This window comes from Callorhinus ursinus, unplaced genomic scaffold, assembly GCF_003265705.2.
Source record: "Callorhinus ursinus isolate GAN/ISIS: 27379988/994484 unplaced genomic scaffold, GSC_fseal_2.0 scaffold25, whole genome shotgun sequence".
NCBI classification, from domain to species: Eukaryota; Metazoa; Chordata; class Mammalia; order Carnivora; family Otariidae; genus Callorhinus; species Callorhinus ursinus.
Window position 1 is genome coordinate 7466592 of NW_027397087.1, and position 23063 is coordinate 7489654.

The 23063-nt window shown below is 57.4% G+C and overlaps 1 protein-coding gene across 5 annotated transcripts; it reads right to left on the reverse strand.

The window, feature by feature from the left end:
* Positions 1 to 2726: 2726 nt before the first annotated feature.
* PLCB2 (phospholipase C beta 2) lies at positions 2727 to 23063 on the reverse strand. Of its 5 annotated transcripts, XM_025884591.2 has the most exons (32): positions 22768 to 23055; positions 18855 to 18932; positions 18151 to 18219; positions 17366 to 17506; positions 17125 to 17204; positions 16985 to 17038; positions 16803 to 16878; positions 14205 to 14305; positions 13872 to 14038; positions 13633 to 13779; positions 13294 to 13451; positions 12955 to 13037; positions 12604 to 12688; positions 11881 to 12025; positions 11607 to 11752; positions 11380 to 11476; positions 10279 to 10363; positions 10014 to 10138; positions 9347 to 9501; positions 8659 to 8823; positions 7973 to 8072; positions 7156 to 7260; positions 6923 to 7017; positions 6721 to 6796; positions 6421 to 6465; positions 6077 to 6299; positions 5806 to 5984; positions 5607 to 5688; positions 5420 to 5515; positions 4870 to 4927; positions 4120 to 4206; positions 2727 to 3774 (listed from the first exon to the last, which is right to left on the reverse strand). In XM_025884591.2, the coding sequence occupies exons 1-32, from the start codon at positions 22849 to 22851 to the stop codon at positions 3571 to 3573; spliced, it is 3591 nt and encodes a 1196-aa protein (XP_025740376.1). In that variant the 5' UTR covers positions 22852 to 23055; the 3' UTR covers positions 2727 to 3570. The 5 variants fall into 5 exon arrangements, 3 of the variants coding, with proteins under 3 accessions (XP_025740376.1, XP_025740379.1, XP_025740380.1); XM_025884594.2 differs by lacking the exons at positions 2727 to 3774; positions 4120 to 4206; positions 4870 to 4927; positions 5420 to 5515 and having other exon boundaries at positions 5607 to 5727; positions 5854 to 5984; positions 22768 to 23058; XM_025884595.2 differs by lacking the exons at positions 2727 to 3774; positions 4120 to 4206; positions 4870 to 4927; ... (3 more) ...; positions 6077 to 6299; positions 6421 to 6465 and adding an exon at positions 6490 to 6638 and having other exon boundaries at positions 22768 to 23056.

Below are 23063 nucleotides of genomic sequence, written 5' to 3' on the forward strand. Positions count from 1 at the left end.
CCCATTCCCTTTATCTTTTTGCATTCTCTAATCCCCCTGCTCTGCCAGTTTTCTCTCATGGTACCACAGAAAGGGCACAGCATTTGACCCCAGAGTTAAGTCCCAGCTTGAAGGCCTTTACCAGAGTGTGGCTCCAGGCCTGCACGGTCTCACCGGCAAAATGAAACCCACAGTACTAGCTCTGCCTGCTGTAGGCAACGTCAAGCCGGGCAGCGTCCGGGAAAGAGCTGCACAGTTATTCAGAGTGTAGAAAGTCCCATCTCACCCCCAGACGTTGGGGCCCCACCTGGGGTGTCACCTGGGGGTGGGGCATAGACTCTCCAACCCCAGCAAGGATGCAGGGAAGCTCTCCCTCTACTCAGATAGCAGAAGAAAGGCTTTCCTTCCCTTCATGACTCAATCTCCCTTTTCCACAGCATGAGGGAAATTGCGTTCTTCCCTTCTTTCTGTTTCCAGAGGCAGGGAAGGAGGTAACCCTGGAATCTGTGTGCGGCAGGCAGGCCAGCCTGACAAGCCGGTGGTGACACAGCGCAGGTAGAAGAGAGAAGCAGTGTGAGCATGGAATGGGCACCTGCTTGGTCCTAAAGAACCATGGCCCCTCCTCCGTGAGCTTCCCCGAGACAACTCTGCCTCGGGGCGGATGGAGACTGTTCCAGGGAAGCAGGTGAGCAGGAGCAGGTCCCTGTCAGGGCCTCACCCTGGCTTGGCCCAGAGCGCCGTGCTGGCCACTCTTTAGAAGAAGCAGCCAGTGCCTTCGCTCCACCTGCCACCACCAAACCGGCCAGGCCTGTGGCAGGATGGGGGGACGGTGCCAGGTCTCAGGCCCTGGAGCCTTTGCTCTGACTTTTCCGTAGGCTCAGTATGTTCTGAACAGAAAAGAAATAGCAAAACTGAAAAAAAGCTGCGCGTGTGCTGCAGAGCACGGAGGCCCCGACAGCCGGAATTAGAAGCTGTCGCTTAGGGAGCCGAAGGCTGACAGGAGATGGAGCTGAGGCAGGGAGCAGGCAGGCGCTCGGCACTCCCCTTCCCCCCCTCCCCTCCACCTGCTGAGCCTCTCCCCTTGCAGGCCCCAGGCTGGCAAAAGGGCTTCCTCCCAGAGGCGCTAGGCTACGGTCTGCAGTCTTGTCATTCTGTCTGTGGCTGGCCCCCCTCCCGGACCCCTTTCTTTCCTCCTCAAGTGTCACCAGCCCCCTCAGCCTGTCACGTTGCACCAGCTCAGCAGGGTTGGGCCTGGTGGCACACGGCTGGGAGATCCAGAGAGCTGGGGGGGTGGGGGGTGCAGGGGGTGGGGTGAGTCAGCAGGGGACTCTGGTATCTGAGTCAGCAATGGGACTGAGAAGGGGGTAGGGACCCTTCCCTTAATGTAAAAGGGAGGCACAATGACTGGACAGGGGACTTTGTCCCAGCCCCACAGATACACAGCAAGAATTTACCTACCCAGGGCCCAGAGGGAGGGTATCAACTCCTCCCCTGCACATCCCCTGCAGCCAGAGGTGAACTCATCTCCAGGGCCCAAAGACTAGGGCATTTTCCTAGGGGGCACCTCACCCTTTTTCCAGAGGACAGAAAACAGGGAGGTAGGTATCTGGGCCTGGCCTCCTGGGAAGGCCCCAACCTGCTACGCAGAGGCCTCTCTAGGAGGCAGGACTGCATCTCCTAGCCCATTCCCGGGCTTCCCAGCTCCACGCTGGGGGCCCGGAGACTCTGCCTGGTCTGGCTGAGAGGCTAGGGGAAGGCAGTTTCTCCTTCCCCTCAGCAGTCACTGGCAAAAGCTAGGGACTCCCCAGGGGGCTCTCTTTGATACTGGCTCTGGCTTATGCCCGTGTGCCTGGGTCAGTGAATTCCTCTAGCCTGGACCCTCATCCCTGCATGGCTCTACCCCTGGGTTGGCAGGGAGATGGGGCAGTTGAGTGCCCAGCAGGAGAGCTAAAGACAGGGCACTGCTCTGGGGTACAAGTGTCCCACTGTATCCAGGGTGTATGCAAGCTGGACGTGTCAATGACAGGCCTTACTGCTGTGAATGGGCAGGATCCCTAGTCTCAACCTGCAACCAGGGAATGCTAGGATCCCAGGGGTCAGGGCCCCAAAGGGATGGAGGGTGGTGGCGGTGGTTCCGTTTATCTTCTGAAGGCACAGGTGCTCGGAGCTAATGGCGCTTGTTAGAACTCTCTGATGAGAAAACAACCTCTTCCCAGAATCAATCCCCCACCTGGCCTCTCCCAAGCCAGTACCTGTTCTCATTTGGGATTTGGGACCATGCCATAGGTGCAGTGAACAGCTGCCCGCAAACCCCTTTTGAGCAAGTATTTGAGCCAGTATTGGGTTCAACCATAACTACCTGGTAGAATCTGACCACTCTAAGTTTGCCTAAAGGGGCCCAGGTGGCCTGGAGGTTCACAGCTCCCCAAGAGGGAGGGGGCACCTTTGCACTAGGCTCTTGGGCTGCAGCCCTGAGGATGGAGACAAGGAAAGGCCACGTCTGGGTGGGGGCGTGGAGAAGAGGGGTGACCTCATTTTCCACTGGTTGTGGCATCAGGGCCGGCAGAAGGGGAAGTGAATCCCCTTCAGGCCCAGAAGCGGGGCCATTCCACTGGGCTCTTGAAGGGACCTCACCCTGGGGTTCAGCTCCCAAGGGTTTCTCCCCCAGGCCATTTCATTTTAGCAGCATGCTCCCCCCTGCCCCCCATTTCTTAGCTGTAGAACAAAGGCCAGGCTTAGGCAGGAAATATTGGGACAGGGTTCTCTTTAGTAGGAGTGAGGAGAAAAATAAATAAACCTCATAAAGTCAGGAGAGAAAATGATGCTGACCTCGTCAGGCAGCCTGAGTGGGGGTACATACTAGGAAGTACCCCCCTCAGGCCTAGGTGAGTGCCCCAAAGGCCTTCCTTAGCCCTCCCTCCTAACCACAGGCCCAGCTGTCTCAGCAGACTGTTGAGGCAGCTTTTCCATGTCAGCCTCCCATCCCCCACAGGCAGGAGGCCAGGGAAGGGACCTCAGCCTGGGATCCTGGAAGCAGCCATCCCCAGGGAGCTTAGAGGCAGTGCCAGGCTCTGTATCCGGGAACCAACTCAGGACAGGTCTGAGAAGGGGCCTCACAGCAGGAGGGTTTGGAGTTCGGTCCTGTTTGACCTGGAGGCGCTAGAGTGGCGGTTCCAGGGAGCTAGACCTAGCCCTCCAGGTAAGGACACAGAGTCGAGAGTGGGGCACCACTAGTTGCACACTAGGGAAGGTGGAGTGGGGCCAGGACCCCATTTCCTGCCTCCCAGTCCATAGCCTTTTGCCCTCAACAATTTTATATATGACACTTATTCAGAGGCAGAGAAGAAGGACGAGGAGTAGGAAGTCAGATTGGAGAGGACCTCTAAACCTCAGATGGGCCCCCGCCCTGATGGTACCTGGTTCCCGCCTCCTCCTCCTCTAGCCTGGCTACTGAGGAGGGAGCTCCAGAGTCCAAAAGAGTCCCCGCTTCCCACAGCCTTAGAATGCCAGGGTCTTTCCTCCTGGGGGGATGGAGCCTCATCCCAGAGAAGAGTGAATGTCCTTACAGAATGTCCCAGTAGGATGAGGGCATCAGAGGCAGCTCTCCTGGGCACCCGCCTTGGCCGTGAGCGGGTCCTGCTCACACAGCTCCCTGAAGGCCTCACAGGGCCTCTCAGGCTTGTCCTTGGCCTCAGAGGGTAAGCAGTCCCTGAGGCAGGCCTTCACTGACTCCTTCACCTCAGCCTCCAGGCCCTTCATCCTGGCCTCGTACTCGGCCAGCGCGTCCTGCTGGAACTGTGGGGACAACGCCTGGCTCAGGAGGGGGCCAACTGCCCACTCTCCCTCCCCTGGATAGTCAAACAAGGAGATGCCCTGTCTGTTCAGCTCTCCCAGGAGACTGGGGTAGGAGGTGAGGGGTAGTGGAGACCACCAGGGAGCCTCTCAGAGAAGGGGGTGCCAACCAAGCAAAGAGATCTGTAGAGCTGTCTCATCTTAAAGGGCCCCAGAACCCCGTGGGAACCAGGGCCTCTAGCCCACCAGTGAGGGGTGAGTCCCCTTCCTGCCCCCACCCATCTCCCGACTGGCGGCTCCCTGGGGCAGGCCAACTCGGCGGGCGGCCAGGGTGGTAGTCCCTGTCACCTGCTTTTCCATCTCCCGGATCTGTTCGAGGCAGGCCGCTTGCTTCTCCTCCAGCTTCTCCTGGTGCTTCTCCAGGTTCTCTGTCATCTGGGTGAGAGTGAGAGGCAGGCAATCAGGACAGCACAGACAGGCAACCTGGCTTGAAAGCCAGCTACAGTCCCAGTTAACCAGCTGTAAGACTTGGGACAAATTTGTCAACCCTCAAACAGTTCTTTTAAATGTGGAAAATGAAGATAATCGTCTGTCTTGCTGCGTTGTACAGGAGTACATGAGACAGTTCGTGTAAAGCACCTGGCTTAGAGCCTGCCACAAGGTCGGGATTCAGTAAATGGACCCCGCAGCCCCCCTCCTGGTGGCCCCAACTCAGCCACCTGTTATTGTTGCTAATAGTCCCAGGGAAGCCCCCCCTCACTCCCTCATACCCACCCACCCACCCCAATCCCATCTTTCCCTGGCCAGCTAGCCCCTATCATTTCCATCCAGGTCAGCTGGCCAGAGACAGATCCCTTTAGGCTGGTACCCTAACCTCCACACAAAGGCCAGAACCCTGGGATAGCCTGGGGGTTCCTCCTCCCCTTCATTGCCTCCTCCCATCCCCAGCTGCATGGGCCCCCTCTGGACTGTGCATCTCCTAAAGACAACATAAAGGCCTGGGGCCTCCCCAGCCCTCCTATGTAGAGGATGAGTTGTAAGTGAGTGTGTGTGTGTGTGTGTGTGTGTGTGTGTGTGAAGAACATAGCTCTTACACACCTGCTTAATGACCTGCACCACCTCCTGGATGTGAGAGTTGTTAATCTCTCTCTTCAGCCTGTTGGGGTGATCAGAGTTTCAGAGAGGGCAGGAGGCCCCTTGGAAGAGTTGGGTAAGACCAAGTTTCTTCAGGGTGTAGACAAAATGAGGACTCCACCATAGGAGCATAACCAGCCAGTGGGGGTAATTGTGGGCAACCAAGGAGGACGTGAGGGGCCGTTGGGAGCTCCAGGGGCCATCTGAGGAGAGGGCTTCCTCACTAAAATGCACTGTCCTTCATGGCATGCAGGGAGAGAAAGCTGCTGTCCCAAGGTTTCACCCCCCTGTTTGTATGATTAGTTTTCCATGAAATTCTCCTCTGTGCTCACAGTGATGGCTTCTGTGTTTGGCCTAAGGAGGACCAGAGGTGACAGAAATAGGATTAACCTTCCAGCACCAGGGGACAGGTACATCTCTGGGAAACGAGTCAGGATCCACTTGCAGGGAGGCCCCTTCCCACCTAGAGTGGTCCCTGCTCAGACTGGCCCTGGAGTTTGAGTCAAGGGCTCACCTTTCCTGAGCCATCTTGTCTGAGGTGACTTTGACCATGGCCTGAATCCGCTCCAGCCTTTTGGCCTCCAGCTTCTTCTTCATCTCTTTGGTGTCACTGCAGAGAGACAGGCATCAGGGAGATGTTCCGTGGGGCCTGAGCCCTCCCCGGGAGGTGAGAGTCAGGTATGGGTGGGAGGCAATCATACGTCTCCAAGGTCTCCTTGAGGGTCTTCAGCTCCGCAGCCTGCTTCTCTCTGGCCAGCTCCATCATCTTGGCGATTTGCTGCGGGGTAGTGCAGGGAGAGGCTTAGCTCGAGAAGCCCTTTGCTGTGCGGAGGTTGGGGGGGGGGGGTTGGTTGGGTTGTGCCCCCCCCCCTTCCCCCCCCCCCCCCCCCCCCCCCCCCCCCCCGCGCTGCTCCTTGCGCTTCAGGATGCACTCGTACTGCTCCTCACCCTGCTGCAGCAGCTCCAGCTCCAGCCGGTCCTTCAGCTCGCGCGCACGCGCGTCCGCGCCCTCGGGGCCCTCGCGGCCCTCGCGGCCCTCGCTGGGCGCGGCCCCGGCGGCCTGCTCGCAGAGCAGGGTCCTGCGGAGGCCACGTGGGGACAGGCCTTGAGTCCTCGGCCGTCCCCGCCCGCCAGCGCCACCGAGGGCAGAGCCCGCCGACGCCGCCCTTACCTCTTCTTGCGAGAGCCCTTCCCCGGGCCGAGCCTGCGACCCCCGCAGCCCCCCGCGCCCGGCGGCCCCAGCTCGGCCAGCTGCGCCGCGCCCCTCTGCAGCAGCTCCTCCCAGCGCCGCGCGCCCCGCCGCTCCAGGTCCCGCAGCTCCTTCTCGTGCCGCCGCTGCAGCTTCACGACGCCCTTTAGCTCCCGCAGCTCCTCCGGGCTGGCGGTCTGCGGCTCTGGGGGGGCCGGGGTGAGGTGCGCCGCCGCCCGGGGGGACCCCCTCCCCACGCCCCTCCAGGAGTCCCGGACCCTCCCCCAGGCTCGTTCCTAAGATCACTCGGACTCAGCAGGCCTTACCCGCAGCTTTTTTCGTGGTCTCCTCCTTGGCCCTGTACCCGGCAGCTGCAAGAGCCACGGGGGGAGGGGGGGCTGACAGGTGCCCCGGGGGGGGGGTGGGTCCCCTGGTTCTGGCCGGCTCCTCCCTGCCCCCTGGCGGGTGGCTGTATGGGGCCCCTCCAGCTCACTTTCCCAGCGCTAAGGCTTCCGACACAGTCGTTCCCATCCCAGGTGAAAGTCTGTTTTGGGGGGATGTTCCTGTGGGTACCGCTGGAGAGGTCGAGGCCCTTGCAGACTGTGTGAGGACCCTGCCGTGCATACCTGCAGAGCCGTTGCTCGTTGGGGCCAACGCCCCATTGACCGGGCCGACAACTGGACTCCCAAGCGGGAAGGGTTTCTGTGTAGGGAGAGCAAATTAGGAACAAGGCTCCATCAGCTCTCTCTGTCTCTCAGTCTAGGACCCTGCCCCCCTCCCTCATCTTCCCTCCCAGAGGGCAAAGCTCCTGGACCAGGCAACGCAGACCTCAGGCAGACCTCCCATGGCTTCCTTCAGCTTCAAAGACTTCTTGTCATGGGCACTGAAGAACTTGATGGGATTGGCAAGAGCCACGGTGAGATCTGGGTGCATAGGGGCATCATGGGCCTGGTATGGAGATGAACCTGGAAGCCTCCCCCATCCTCCCCTACCCCAGGCTACCTGTCCTGCTCCACTCTGGAGGCTGGCTTGAGGAGGGGGAGGGAGAATGGGTCACCTACCTGCCCAGGTGTCAGGTACATAGTCCTTCATCTCCAGGAAGACAAAAAGTGCGGGCATGGTAAGGGGCATGTTGCTCTCGCTGTGTAGGCACAGATGGTGGTAGCCTGTCGGGCATGATGGGGTGGGCAGTAAGCCATGCCCATTTGCCACCCAGCATGGCTCAGGAGCAGCCCAGTACTCAAGACCTCTAGCTTTAGAGTCAGAGAGGCCAGAGTCTGAGTCTGGTTCTGCACCTTCCTGGTTGTGTGACGTTGGGCAGTTTACTTTAAATCTCTTGAGATTTTCCTTAGCTGTGAAATGGGGTGAATAGGATCTACTTCTTGTGGTTATTGTTTTGTGGGTTTTTTTTAAAGATTTTATTTATTTATTCAACAGAGAGAGACCACAAGCAGGGGGAGTGGGAGAGGGAGAAGCAGGTTTCCCGCCGAGCAGGGAGCCCAATGTGGGATCATGACCTGAGCCGAAGGCAGACGCTTAACAACTGTGCCACCCAGGCGCCCCTCATGTGGTTATTGTTAAGATTAAGTGAGAATATGTTATAAGCCCATAACTCATTTTAAGTGCCCAATAAGTATCAGCTACTTGGGAAATTGCCCCAGTAGTTCCAGAAAATTACAGACATTCTGTTAGGTGGGCAGAGGCCCCACCTCTGTGGGTTTCCTGTTCCTGCCACAGTCCTCAGGGATGTTACATGAGAGGGTTAGGTAAGGTCGCAGGGCCACCTCCCTGAAGCTGCTGCACCCTCTGGACAGGCTCCTAACGCAGGTCTTGGTCTCAGACCGGGCTAGCAACAGCAAAGAAGGACTCCATCCTTACCAGAATTCAGGGCATTAATGGGGATGATGCGGTGTCCAAGAAATTTGTTGCCTTCCTCCATTACAGCCACCCTGAGGGAGGCCAGCTCAGGCATCAAGATCTAGGGAGAGTTCAGGATAAGACAAGCTGGGGAGGGGAGAGGGTGGCCAAGCCACCCACCTCCCTGGCCTCAGAAGTCTTAGCGTCAGTGTGAGAACATGGCAAGTGTTACCAGAGTTGGGGAGGACAGAGGACACACTCTAGGCCACACACAGAGGCATCCTCTTAGCTCATGCCCTGGCTGGTCCACACAGGGGAGAAGGGCTGGCTCCGTAGCCCAGGACTTGGGGGTCCTAGTGTAGAAAGTCCTGGACAGCCTTGCCAATGAGAATCCAATCAGGGCAAAAGACCCCCCTGGACTGGAACTCTGTACCCTGGACTGGGCGTTCACATTTCTGCCTCTCATCCTAACATAAACACACATGCGTGCGTGCGCGCACACACACACAGATGCCCACATAAAACTTTCTCACCAAGTAAATTTCTGTAAATGTGGATTGGGACTCTTAAAAATTAGAAGGGGACAGGGTGATGGGTAAGGAGAGGCGGACGATCAAGGAAGTCCCTTTATTTAGTTCCTTCTTTCTATGAGTAGAGGCCAAGAAGTAGGGACAGACCCCAGCCCCTGCCCTGCCCTAGCTCCCCACCTTCTCAAAGACAAAAGGCTCCTCCTTCCAGACAGGATTGATGGAGTTGGCGCTGGGTGACAGCTTGGTGCGATAGCGCCTCTTGGGGTCCCCAGGAAGGCCAAACAGCTCCACTTCCACATACGTGCGCACACTGCGATCCGACAGGAACTGCCCAGAAATCACCTGGGGATGGGGACCCATGGGAGGCCAGCCTCAGCTCTCCCACCCGAGCTCTTGCCTCGCATCTGGGGCCTCTAGCTCCTGTAGCTGAAGCATCGCTCTGGGCTACTGTAAAGAGCCCCATCCAGGCCCGTGTGGCTCAAGGGTTACAGCTAAGCTCTCCGCAACCAGATGCTTCCAGCATTCAGGGAAGAGGTGTGGCCCTCCCCACCTCCCTCCCCAGGCCAAGAAGGAAAACAGCACCCTCCCCTAGGGCCTGGGGCTCCTGCGGCCCCACTCTGCCTACTCTTCTCCCCTCCCCCACCCCAGCCTCAGCCCTTCCCCTTGGTTTCCATGGGGACCAAGAGGCAGCCTCCAGTGCTGAGGAGGAGGCAGTTTCCAAGGCAACTTGCTACTGCACGAACTGGCTTGGGCTAAAGTTTTCAGGATATCAGGGGAGGGGGTTGGGAGTGGAGGAGGAGAGCTCCTGTATCTCTCTCCTCAAGACCCCAACCCTCCTGGCCACTCGTGCTCCCCAGGGCCTTGCCGTAATAGAAAGGGTGGTGGCTACAACCACATCGATGCGGTCCACCGAGAAGGGGTTGAACTGCTTGTCGGGCCGCCGCATGAACTCATGCTTGAGGAGGTAGCCACTCTGCCCATTGAACTCAAACAGCGCCATGTTCTGCTGCATGGGCAGGTCTGGGGGGACAAGGGCACTCAGTGAGGAAGGCCCAGCCCCAGGTCTGCACCCAGTTTCTGTTTCCTACATCCCCCAGCCTCTCCTGTCTTGTGGAATGGGGAGCTTGGGTGGACTGGGAGGATGAGGGTCTCTCATGACCCAGCCTGCTTCCTTAGGGTGTCTCATCTCTCAGGAAGGCTCCACAACCTGGAGTTAGTGGGAGCAAGGCCACGGCTGGGCCATGCCTCACAGTGGGAGTTGAGGCTGGTGAAGCTGGTGTTCCTATGGGCTCATTCAGGCAGAGCAGCCAGAACTCGTGCCAGCACACTGGCATCTTCACGTGCATACTCGTACGTGTGCCATCATCTAGGCATGAGCCGATGCATTTATATCCCTAACTGCTCACAGGCCTGCACGTGCAACCAACATCAGGACCCCTGGTCTCTTCTAAAGACAACCCCCCAGGAATGGGGTGAAGGTAGGAGAGGCAGGGGGCAGGAGAAGATTCTTAGGGGCCTAGGAGTATCCTCACCCATCGTCTGGAAGTTGAGGGCAACCATCTGGCAACCGGCATTCCAGAACATCTGGGGCATGTAGTTGGAGGAGTCCATGCGGGTGCCCTTAGGGTAAATGCGGCTCATCTGGCGCTTGTTGTAGCTGCCCCAGAGTTTAGGAGCTGGCCCAAGGCTGTCCACACCAGGAGGACCCAACAGCTCCCTCTGCGTGCGCTGTCCCCCAGGCCTTCCCCATCCCGCCACCCCAACCAGGGACCCTGGCTATGGAGGCCTCAAGGATACTCCACAAACTGCACTGAGGCCTTGGAAAGCAGGTCATAGGCCTTGAGCTCTGTGAAGGACGAGATGACGTAACTTCGGTTCTTCTCTGTGTGAGAGAGAAAGGGCAAGGGGGCCATGTCAGGCTGGCCCCCCCTTCCCTCCTCCCTGCTCTCCCTCTGGGGTAGCTCCCTCCAGCACAGAGATCCCTCCAACCTAGCATTCCCACTGAGGCCCAAGGATCGAAGGGGCCAAGCTGATGTGCAGATCTCTGTGGGTAATGGCACACTGGGGGGTAAAAGGTGTGCTCGGGAGACCTGCACGCGGATGGGGTGTGTCCTGGAGAGTGAGGGGCACATGCCCTGGAGGGCACAGAGAAGGGGAGCCCAGGGGGTCAGGAACACGCGATGATGTGCAGAGAGTGAGCACACAAGCTACGGCTGAGGGGTGGGCGCAGGGGTGGGAGGTGTACACCAGGGGGCACACATGGCATGGGTGGGCACGGGGGCGCTGCGAACTGCGGGTCCAGGGATGAGCAGTCAGTGTGGTAGAGGCATATACGGCACGAGTGTGTGCAGAAGGAGGTATTCACGTTGGGGGCACGCACAGCTGAGAAGAGCAGAGAAGCTATGTAGCATGGGTGTGCACAGGGAGGGAAGGGTGCGAGGGCCAGATGTGCCCTGGCCAGTTTCTCTGCCCGTGGCTCTTCCCGGGAGTTCTCATGGCCGGCAGGGCCAGCGCTCCTGGGTGTGGGCCAGCCCGAGGCACCGGTCAGCCCCGGGCGCCACAGAACCTGTGGGAGGCTGTAGGAGCCCAGGGCCAATTGAGCTAAGATGGCCTGTCATAAGTGGCTGGCCAGTCACCGACACACTCCAGAGCTTTTGGCTTGGTGCCAAGTTCCTCAGTACAGCACTGGTAAACTGGGAGCCACTGCCACTTAAAGAAGCCCTTTGCCTGGCTCTTTCTATAAATAGGGCCCCCGCGTCCAAGGAAGGGACGCTCCCCCATCCCCTTCCTCCCACCCATCAAGCTGCTCTGCTGTCAGGACATCCTTCTTAAGGGTCTTCCCCTGAATCTAGCCTAGCCTCCGGCTTACCATCTTCCTCCTACCGCATGCTTACTTACGGGCAGAGAACTCAAAGGATATGAACTTGGTGGGCTGGATGTAGTTCACTAGGCTGGACATCTCCTCATAAGCTGTCACCTCCAGGCCCGCTGTGCCCTAGGGAGGAGAGGGGAGGGTAGGGAGGGGGAGGGCAGTCCCCAACCCAGGGAGGTGGCCCCACGCCCCCGTGCCTGGAGGGCTCTGCCATGGAGACAGCAGAAGGGGCTGGGGGCTGCCCCCTACACACCTCATCCGACTGCATCTTCTTGATCTCCTCCTCATCCAGGTTCCCCGACTCCGACTCCTCCTCCTCCTCCTCCTCCTCCTCTTCCTCCTCCTCCGCCTCTTCCGCCTCCTCCTCCTCCGGCTCGGCCCCTTGCTCACCAGCCCACACTGCCACACACACCGCGCCTCCATCAGCACTGAGACCAGGATCCCTACGCACCCCCTCCAGGCCCAGCCCCTCTCTCCCCGTCTAGAGGCTCCCCCACCCCGGCCACTCCCCACCCAGGCTGACTCACCGGTGTCCTCACCCACAGAGGCGGTGGGGGAGCAGCTGCCCTCAGTGCTGGGGGCTGCTGGGCCAGAAAACTGGTTCTTTTTGTTCTTGATGAGGATCTTGCCTCGGAGATCCTCAGGGCTGGGCAGGGGGATGCCTGGTTTCAACTGTGGGAGCGGGGAGACGGTCAGCACCATCTCCACGCCTTCAGGGGACAGCCTCAGCTCCTTCATATCAAGCTGCGTTCCATCTGCCCTGCCTGCTTCTCCAGCCTCGCCTCCCGCCGTTGCCGCCATTGTGTGCCGCGCCCCTGCCGACCCAGCTTATCCAATTCCTCAGACAACACTCTTCTCCCTCACCCGCCTCAACTACCCTTTCCCCCACTGTCACCAAGATAGATCCAGTTTTCCTTTGGATTCCAGCTTGCCATCCCTTCCTCCAGGAAGCCTTCCCTGATGCCCAAGTACTCCCATAGCAGCCACTGGTTGCACTGGCCTGGTTCCTCGTCTGTCTCCCCGCTAAACGTAAGCAACCTGAGGGCTGGGACTGGGTCTTTGTCACTAACCTGCCCCCCAAAGCCCAGCACGGCGCCTGACACGTCGTAAATGGTAGGGTCTTGGCCCCACAATCCTCCCGGATAAGTTCCAACATCCTCTGGGGACATCTGCCTCCTTAACCTGGCCCCCACACTGCCCCAGGCCCCCAGCCCCCAGGCCTGGATGCCCCCACAGTGAAGTCGACTCACCGGGAACTTTTCCAGGGGCTCTGTGAGCAGCATATCCCCAAACATCATCCGGCAGTACTCGGCCATCTTGGCCTGTTGGCGGGGTCTGCAGGGAGCGCAGGTGGGGTAGGGTTCAGCAGGTCCACCCTCCCCTTGTCCGTCCTTCTGGGCCCCGACCCAGGTCATCAGGGCCACAGGGGGTCGGGGAGGCGGGGACATAGGCAGGAGAGCCTGGGGTCCCAGGGAGCTTGTGTGGAGGCCCAGGAGAGAGCTGGAGGGCATGACTAGAGGTGGGGGGGGCTGGGGGAGGGCAGCTGCCCGCAGGAGTTGAGGATAGGGGAGAGAAGGAGGCCGAAAAGGTCTGATACGCACGAGTCCACGTGGTTTTCAAATGACAGGATGACAGGATAGGGGGAGGTCTTAAAGGCACTTTCTGCAATGGCTTCAATTGCTTCCTGGAGGAGAAGGGGGCCGGGTGAAGAGGAGGTCAGTGGTCCAGCCCCCCGGCAGGCACCCTTCCCCACTTCCCAGTTTCAATACACACAGAACTGGAGAGCCACTGTGGGCCCTGTCTCCTAGGGTCCCCTCTGGTCCCCTCACTGGTCTGAGGCCTCGCAGCCATTCCTCCGCTCTGTTTCACCCGCTCCCCCATCCCTGCCCCCTGGGCCCTTCCTAGTGCCACTGCCACCAGCTTCCACACAGGAGTCTCACCTTGAAGTAGATGTCTGTGGTCATGGTGAAGCCGTGGGTGATAATGGGCTCCTCGTCAGGGGGCTTGCCCTTCCAGCAGTCCAGCTCCACGCAGCGGCAGCCAGCCAGCAGCACCTGCCGGTACATCTCGGCCGACGAAAGGCCAGAGAACTGGCCGGCTGAGCCAGAGGGGGGTGGGGGGAGGCGGGGGCTCGCTCAAGGCTGGTCCCACTTGCCCCAGCCCGCTCCCACACAGTCCGTCCTTTTGCAGCCCGAGGGCCAGCCCCGCAGAGGGATGGATTTGGGGAACAGAAGCCACCCCCCCCACCCCCAGAAGAGATTGAGGTCACCCTGGGTCACCTGTCAGGTAGGTGTTGTGTGAGGAGTTGATGAAGTAATGGCTGAGTGGCTGCGTCATGTCCTGGTGGAGCAGCAGCTTGTCCTGGGCCAGCACACTGTTCTCGGGCCCGCAGAGAAACCACACCATGCCCTCCGGGGAGAGCTGGCCTGGGGGGCAGAGCAGGACAGAGCTGTCAGGCCTGCAGTCCCTGGGCAGAGCGGGTCAGGCCACGGAGGGGAGGGGCTCCCTGAGTCCTCACCCCTCTGCACGTTGATGCCACTGGGCTCATACTTGTCGATGAGGCCCCGCACCTGGTCAGGCCGTGCCGGTGGAAACAGCAAAGAGTTCAGACGGGGGTCCCTCTGCTTCTGATTGATGAACTTGGTCAGGTGCTCCTTGGTCATGTAGGGTTTGGCCTTGGCGTGGCTGCAGGCCAGAGAGGGTTCAGGTCTGTGCCCCGCCGCCCCCCCACCCCCCGGCTGGGGAGCACGGACAACCGCCTTCTCCAGAGAAGCCACCTAATTCCCAGCATGGCAAGCAGGATTTTAGCCAGCAGTCCTTCCGCATGCCCAGCCCAGCCGAGGAAGCTCACTAGGAAGTGAAGATCTCGTCTATTTCTGGCCGAGGACAGAGGCTCATGAGGAAACTCTTGTAGACGGATTCTGGGAAGTCCTCAGGATTGATGGCATCGTTCTGGGGGAATAGTCACCCGATCATTCCTGCACCCACCTTCTCCGCGCTAAACACCACAAATGAGGTCCAGGCCCGTGCAAGGGAGCCTGTCCGAGGGAGGGCTCAGGGCGGGCAGAGCAGCATCAAGCAGGCTCCTGAGCACCCACTTTTCAAGGGGCTGGTTGCTGAGTAGAGAGCATGCTTAGCTGGTCTGCCTTGCCCCTGAACTCGGACACTGGCTAGTCCCTTGGCTGGGGCAGGATCGGAACTAGGAATGACCACAGGGGGAAGAAGAAGAGGTTAGAAGTAAGCATGTCTGCCGCCAGAGCAGTGGGCTGTCTTCTTCCTTCTTTTTTTAAAGCAGAGGACACATTTTCTAAAAGAGGCAACTGGAATAGAAACAATGCACCTAACAGCAGAGCCCCCAGATGCACGAGCCAAAACTGACAGAACTGAAGGGAGAAATGGACAATTCAACAATAATAGCTAGAGACACCAAGAAGCACCAGAACAACAACAACAAAAAAGACAAACTGGACTTCATCTAAATTAAAAAGTTTTATGCTTCGAAGGATAGCATCAAGAAAGTGAAAAGACAGTCCACGGAACAGGGGAAAATATTTGCAAATCAAATATCCAGGAAGGGACAACTCAACAATAAAGAGACAAATAACCCAATGGAAAGGCAGTAGATTTGAATAGACATTTCTTCAAAGAAGATATGCAAATGACCGATAAACACATGAAAAGATGCTCCATCTCATTAGTCATTTGGGAAATGCAAACCAAAACCACAAGGAGATACCACTTCACTCCCACAGGACGAGACCAATTCTAAAGAGACAGTAACAAGTGCCATTGAGGAAACAGGAACCTTTGTACGTTGCCGGTATGATTGTACCGTGGTCAGTCACTTTGGAAAACGGTTTGGCAGTTCTTCAAAAAGTTAAATATAAAGTTGTCACGTGACCCAACTATTCTACCTCTAGGTATAGAGAGTGAAAACACATGTCCTGACAAAGTCATGCACACGAAGGTTCGTAGCGGCATTATTCACAATGGCCAAAGAGCAGCCACAACCCAAAGGTCATCAGCTGATGAACACAGAAGCAAAAGGTGGAACCTCCAAACACAGGGATATCACTCAGTGGTGAAAAGGCATGACGTGCCGCTCCGGGCTACAACATGGAAGAACCCTGAAACTCTTATGCTAACGGACTGAAGCCTGACATCAAAGGTCACATAGTGTATGATGTCCAGGTTGGGCAATGTTACAGAAATAGAAACTGCAAGGAGATTAATGGTCTCTGGGGATTCTGTGCCTTTGCATTTCATCCCAGAAAAACCCATTAAGTGTCTTCCAGGATCCTACTGGAAGGCAAACATCAGACTTAGTTTGGAGCTGGAGCAGAGGGTCTGAACAAGAGAGCCAGACCATATCTCCCTAAGACTGGATCTTGGACCCATCAGCTCCAAGCAAAGAGGGGTCAGTGACTCCTATTGGGACACAAGGAGAGCTGATAAATAAGGAGGACAGCCAAGGTGGGAGCTCAGGAGGCAGGAGAGAAGGAGGGTGGATGTGTAGCAGCGGTCCTGGTTGCGGGGCCCTCCGCAGGAGCCTGTTCCCACGCCCTCTCCAACCCCATGCTTGGATTCCTGTGACTGATGGCATCAAGGGGGCACCAGCTCTGTTGAGCTGTGACGTGAGGGGGAGTAGTCTTCCCGGCCCCCATGTGGACAGGTGACTGACGAGGTCTTAGTTTTATTCACTTATCACATTGCAAATTCTTATCAGGAGACAAAACCCCATGGGGTGCAGGGGGTGCCCTATACAAAGGCCCTGGCCGAGGGCGCACAGGAGTCTGAAATCCACTCCCCTAGCCAGACACAAACCCTGGGCTCAGGGCTGTATCTGCCCAGAGGGCTCCTTTTTGTAATTCATATAAGGCCCCTCATGGGGTGACCCTGCCTACAACTTGTAATTAAAAATTACTTAATCAGAAGGGAAAAAAATAATGTTTCCCTATGTTGAGCTAAAGCCTGTGTCCTGGCAGCTTCGACTCTTGGTCTGTTCCCCTCGCCCACACTCTGCAGAACTAACCCCTTCCCCACATTTCAGACCCCTGCAGGTTGCCTCCATTCCTGCTGACCTTATCTTGCTCCTCTAGGTGAGAACATTCACTCTCAACGTTCATTCCAAGGCTAGAATGGGAATGCAGCCATCCCGGCTGCTTGCCTTAGAGGCAGTCCCCCAACCACTGCCCCCCACAGCCCCCCAGGAGTCGGCAGTATAGACCAAACTGCTCTGGACCCAGGCATCTCCTCCACACTCCCTTGGATCTGTCTCTGTGCCTAGTATCAGAAACCGGGGCTCTAGGGTCAACTGACTTTTCAGGCTATTGGCTAGACTGTGCTATCGTTCCCAACCCCGCCCCCCCCCAACTAGGCTTGGCCAAGTTGGCCTCTTGTCAGAGCCAGCTCAGGTGAGGGCTTCAGCTGGGCTGGGAGAACCACTCACCTTGCCTTTTGGGAGGTGACAGGCACTGAGGGCAGCTTCCACCCGCTTGCGGTCAGCAGGAAACATCTGGAAAAAACTAAAGGAGCAGAGAAAGGCACCAGACAAAGAGAGGGGTCAGACCTGGAGAGGGAAGGCTCTGAGGAGCAGGGCGGAAGTGTGGGGAGAGAGTCGAGGAAACTCACTTTTTCACAGGAATCTTTCCTTCGGGGTTGAGCTGCATCTTGAGTTTTACCAGGCTGGTGGGGCAGAAAGCAGCTCATCAAGACCCCCGGGGCTGGGGCACGTAGCCCCGCACACCAAGGCCGGGCAGGCAGGCACTTACATTTTGTCCAAGAAGGTGCTGCGGGAGGCATTGGCCGTCAGGGGGTGCTTAACCAGGGCCAGCACATCTTCGGCCCAGTTCTGCAGGACCCCAAGAGCACAGCTGTCAGACCCTGGCCACACACGGGCACCCCCAACCCCCTGCAGCCCAGGCCTATCCCACAGGAAGCCCAGGCTACCCCAGGTGCCCAGCCCCAGGCCTGGGCCTCCCCCTTCTCCCTCGCCCCCCGCCCCCAGCGCACCTTGCCCACATTCTCCTTGTAGGAGACGAAGTTGTGGAAGGTGAGGTCCACCATGTCAGGGCCAGACACCACAGTGAGCGTCTTGAGCAGGAAGTTGTTGTCGGGGAAGTCCATGTTGAAGACATCCCGGAGCTTCTGGCTCTACAGCAATCGGTGACACGGTTAGGATCAGAAGTGTGCCCCCGTCCCCGGCCCACTGTGGCTCTCCCGGTCCCTCCCCACTGCACTAGAACTGGGGCCGCCTAGGGTAGAATCCCATCTCCCTGGGAGGAGCCACAGGCCTCAGCATCTTGGCCTCCCTGACTCCAGGGGCTGGAGGGGGGGCGGAGGTGGGAGAGCCCACCGGAAGAGATGAACCCAGCAGTGCGGCCTGGGTGTGCTGAGTGTTTTGTTTGCCATTCTTCGTTTGAAGATGGATTCTTAGCTCTCAGTCTCATGGAATCCTGTTTCCCACCAAACCCTTCCTCCCCTGTTCCTACCGGCATTAGACAAATATAGGCAAACGAGATGGGGAGGGTGGTGGGCATAAGCAATACTCCCAGACAGTCTGGGGTGCTCTGGGGGGCAGGACCTGGCCACACGACATCTCTGTTCAGGGTCCCCTGCTACCAAAGCTCTGGTAAGCTCAGAATCTTCCTCAACTCAGGGAGGAGGCCCTGCTGCCCAGCCTGGGGACTCTTCCCCTCGTTCCAGAGACCAGGGTTCCCACCCCCACAGGGACCCCTGTCCTCGCCCCACGGAGCTTGTGGCCATGTCGAGCCTGGGCTGCCACTGGGCCCACCTACCTTGGGTATCTTGGCAAACTTCCCAAAGCGGGTATCCCTGATGCTGGTGATATCCAGAAACTCCATCTCCTGGAGGATGCCCCGGCAGGAGCAAAGAAGGGATGTGGACAAAAAGGTCAGTGAAGACTGAAGAACAGGGAGGAGAGAACTTCCAACCCCCTTCACATCTTGGCCAACTGCCTTCTGTAGATACCAAGACTTTCTGGGGTGGCCTGGACCCCAACCTTCCCTTCCCACCAATCAGGTTCTCCCTATTCACGGTGAGCCTCCTCCCTTCCTCTGTCCGTTCCTTCCCTGGCCACTCACGTGACTCAGGAGCTGAGGTCTGCGGTCTTGCCCACACCCTCCTGGACTCTCCCCAAGTCCCCCCTCCCTTTCCCCACCTCCCAGTGCCGAGACCCTTCTTGATCTCTCTGAGCCCTCAAGTTTCCCAGAACCACAGGTAGAGAAGCAACCTTTTCCCTTTCCCTCTCCCCAGGGGATGCTAAGGCTGGAGCATCTTGGCCTGAGGCAGCCAGGGCTGGAGTGCCTGCACCCTCCCTCCCAGAGCACAAAGCCCCTGCCCACAGGACCAGAGGCTGCCACGGAGCCACCCTGCCACATCAGTCTGTCCTCCCTGGGCATTCACACCTCCACCCCTGCACTATGGAAAGACTGGCTTGGACTTGGTGGATCAGCAGGAGCTCAGGTAGGGGCTGCCTCACCTTACTCTGATATGTCCAATATAAGTAGTACCCCTTGGGATCCACACGGAGGATAACCGGGGAGGCTACTGTAGTTTCCTATAGGCAGAGGTGGTCAAAAGAAAAAGAAACAGAAGCCAAAAAAGACGAATAAACAAACAAACAAAAAAGACAGAAGGGGGTCAGCTCTCTGCTCTGAGACTTCAGGCCAGGCTTCCCTGGCCCAGGCCGGGGGTTTCAGAGCTCACCATCTCCCTGGGAGGTGGCTGCCCAGGGAATCTGCAGGCATAGTCTTGGTTCTCCAGACCTATGCGCTAGGCACAAGCCTTAAAACCTCTGAATCAGGGGTGGGGAGGGGTAGAGAATCAGAGATAGCATTTCTGAAAGAGAAGAGGTTTCCCCTCTAAACCCCAAATAGAGGTTCTCCCTGTAGACCCCAAACAGGGTCTTGGCCCCCACCTCACCCTGTTTTTAAGGGCCACAGCTGAGCCAAAGGGGTAGAATGTCTCTTTGAAAGGCCCAGTGCCACCACCCAGGAGAACTCAGCACAGCGAGAGCTAAGAGCCCAACTCCTGTGCCTGCATCCGAGGCCCTATACAATCCACCTGTTATCTGGCTTCCCGCATGCCCCATCCTCCCCTCCACAAACCACTGCCCAGCCAATCCATTCCAACTCTCCCATAGGCACCAAGCGCATTCGCACCTCCAAGCCTAAGAACCCAACCCTCCCCTGCTTGAAATATCTTCAGAGAGCACCCCCAAGTCTCCCCTTTTCTGAAGAGCCTTCCCTGAAACATGCTATAACAGTGTGTATGTGGTTTGCACAGCTAGAAGCCCATCCGGAAAATCCCCAAGGGCTTGTGGACTCCAGGGAAACCAGCCTGTGCTGTAGCATAAGCTAGACCATAAGCTCATGTGCTAGACCATGAGCTCAGGGCTCCAAGTTTGTGGAAGAAGCCAGTGAATGATCAATGAACTCGCTTCTAAATTCTTGTTCCACTCACAGAGCACACAGGCTAGCCTTCATTTTGATGGTCTTCATATGCATATAAAACAAGATAATATAATTGAAATTTCCAACGAGGCATGGTAGTTGCACACCAAACCAGACCAAGTGCAGAATTTGCAAAGGAGGGGCACCTGGGTGGCTCAGTCGTTAAGCGTCTGCCTTCGGCTCAGGTCATGATCCCAGGGTCCTGGGATGGAGCCCCACATGGGTGGGGGCATCAGGCTCCCTGCTGGGAAACCTGTTTCTCCCTCCCCTGCTCCCCCTGCTTGTGTTCCCTCTCTCGCTGTGTCTCTCTCTGTCAAATAAATAAATAAAATCTTAAAAAAAAAAAAAAAGAACTTGCAAAGGAAATGGTCAAAAAAAAAAAAGGTTCTCAGGTCAGGGATGGTTAGAGTCTGGGATAAAGAACACTTTGTGAGGGGACTAATTTTGGAGAAAGCTGTGTTGTGAGCTCCACTCCCTTACCTCCCCAAGGGAGGGTTGGCGGTGCCTGAGCCCTCACTTTATTTTTTTTTTAAGATTTATTTATTTGAGAGAGAGAGAGTGTGTGTGAGACTCCCCACTGAGCGAAGAGCCCTATGCAGGGCTTGATCTCATGACCCTGAGATCATGACCTGAGCCGAAATCAAGGGTCAGACGCTTAACTGACTGAGCCACTCAGGTGCCCCCTGACCCCTCACTTTAAGACTAGTGAGGGGTTTCAACTATACTTAGAAAGCTTTGGTCACCCCTGCAGTTGTGGGGCAAAGTAGCCTGGAGACTGACTCCTGCCCAGGAAACTGAGTGTCAGAGGCATTGAGACCCTGGTTGTGCTAGATGAGCCCAAACCCCAGAGATGTTGGGGCAGTGAACACAAGAGTATGTGCTGGGGTCCAGAGTGGGCCCATGGGAAAGAGGGGCAGAGTCCAAAGCTACAGGAAACTGAAGGCAGAAACTTGATCCCAAGGGGCTGAAGAAGTAATTTTGAGTGACCTGCAGTAGAGATGGCAGAAGGATCTTTACGTAAAGGGACCACCAGCTCAGTGGGGAAGGGTCTCCTCACTTTGAGGGGAATCCTCAAAAATGTCCACCAGAGAAAGAATAAGCCTAACATTCTGCCAGGCTCAGAAAGCATGAGCCTGTTGATGACAGCACCCATTCAATTAAGAACTTCAGTACCCGTCTCCCACCTCCCTGCCTGCACCCCATGGTGGGGAGGGGGCTTGGAGAAAGATCAGGGAATCCTGCCACAGGCCTTTTCAGAGGACCTACCGCCCACCTAAAACCACTCCTAGAAGGAGGAGGGCGGAAGATGTCATTCAAAGTAAGATTTGAGTTTTGAATTATAACTCGCTTCTGAAATAAGACTGGGATTTCTGAGGAAAAGTGACCATAAGATTGTCTATTACCCAAAAGCAAATGGAACGTCTTGTGACTGGCTGAGTGTCCTTCCATGGGCAGGAGAGGAGCTTCTCCCACCAAATACATTGTAAAGGGACCATGGGAGGCAAAATTAAGTTGGGAGTTGGTTACATCTTTTGCATTGTGCTTGTTCAACATGACATGACATATTCAAGTCCTCTGACAACTGGACCAAAGGCATTCTGAACAGAGCCCTGTCTCACAGCTGTGTATGTCCTGTGACTAGGCTTAGAAGATTCTTGTTCCTGGAGGTCAGGATCCTGGGGCCATGCCGTGACCTGCCTCAGGGGAGGGGAGTGGGGCAACAATCAGCTACACAGGTAGTGGCCTGCAGACAAGGCCATATAGCATGTCCCCACCCCTAATGACCCTCTGCCCAGTCAGGTTACACACACTTCCCAGAGGAACTGAGAGAGGCCACTTCATTTTTCATTCTGAGCCACTTCCCTCATTCCACAGTCTCTTGGGACCTGTCACCACCATGCCACATCGCCCACACCACTTGTAGGGAAGCAGAAATCGTCTAACCAGAGGCCTCCTACCCATAGTCATGGCAACCAGATTACTCAGCCTAGTGCAGCCTGGAATGGCCAACAGCCCCAGGCTGCCTTAACTCACAGACCCAGAATCCCCTTGTATCCCACCTGTAAGGAGAATGAGCCAGCCCTAAGGGCCTCCTCTCCCCCTAGAGCCTTCCTCTTTCCTTCCTGGGGCCAGCCCACTGTGATTCTATTAATGGGCCTGCCTAGCAGCCTCACAAAGGACCCCCAGATTGTTCTCTTGCCTGCCCAAGAGAATCCCTGGCCTGTCACAACACAACATTTTCAGGGGCCAGGAGGACCAGAGTCTGGGAGGCAGGCCCCAGTCTGAGAAGGAACAGACAGCAGAGACGGAGGTACAGGGCAAAGCAGTGGCTCCCCCCCTTTCCTTGCAGACAGGCGGGTGGCGGGGAGCTCGGCTGAAAGCAGCCAGCAGAAGCAGAAGTCAATCAGTTCCTTCCTAGTCCCCTGGGAGCAGAAGCCTCGGGTTCTCCGTTAGGGTCCCCCAGCCTTTTATGGCTGCCCCACGGCAGCTCAGGGGAGAAGGGGGCCTCCCTGGACCAGGGCAAGGCCAGATGAGGAAGAGCAAGAGTGGGGCATCTATGCTAGGAGTGGGGGCCTGGCTCACCTCAGCTTCCAGCCCTGCCACAGCTTTGGGGCACTTTCCTCCCACTCACACCGAGATCAGGATCCCCCCTGTTTGTCTTGGGGCTTTGGGGGAGGACAGACCCAAGCGCAAAGAAGGTCCCTCCAGTGAGCGCCCAGGCGGCCCACCCCCTGTCAGTCCAGACACAGAGCCCTAGCCCCGGCAGTCCAGGGATGCGTGCTTGGGGCACATACCCTCACCCCCAGGTTTGTTTATCCAGGCTGTTGTACCCGCTGCCTGGCCAAGCCACACCATCGCCCGGTCCCAGCAGATGTAAACCAACCCCCCCCAACAAAGCCCCTAACAGCAGGGCTCCCACCACCCCAGTGCCACACTCACATCGTCCCATTTGATGAAGCGCTCCCCTTGGCTCAGATAAGCCTTCACCTTGGGGGGCAGCAGGACAGAGTTGAGCAGAGACATGGTGCTGAGCGTCCTTCTCTAGAGAAGCTGGGCAGGCCCACGCGGGCAGGAGGAGGGAAGGAAGGAAGGCCGGCTGGAGGTGAGCCAAGCTGGGGTCACATGGCACCCGCCCTGAGAGGGTCCGGAAGTCTGGATACTCTTAGAGCCCACGGGTGGCTGTGGCTGGCTGCAGAGCTGAATGCTCTGGCCAGAGGCCCATCTGCCTTTTAAAC

What these genes read in the sequence shown, in the direction of transcription:
- PLCB2 (XM_025884591.2), bottom strand. Translation starts at nt 22,851, where the DNA reads ATGTCTCTGCTCAACTCTGTCCTGCTGCCCCCCAAGGTGAAGGCTTAT. An exon ending in AGTTTGCCAAGATACCCAAG is followed by an intron (nt 17,507 to 18,150) that starts GTAGGTGGGCCC and finishes CGATTGCTGTAG; the next exon opens with AGCCAGAAGCTCCGGGATGT. An exon ending in AACGAGCAACGGCTCTGCAG is followed by an intron (nt 6,466 to 6,720) that starts GTATGCACGGCA and finishes TGGCTCTTGCAG; the next exon opens with CTGCCGGGTACAGGGCCAAG.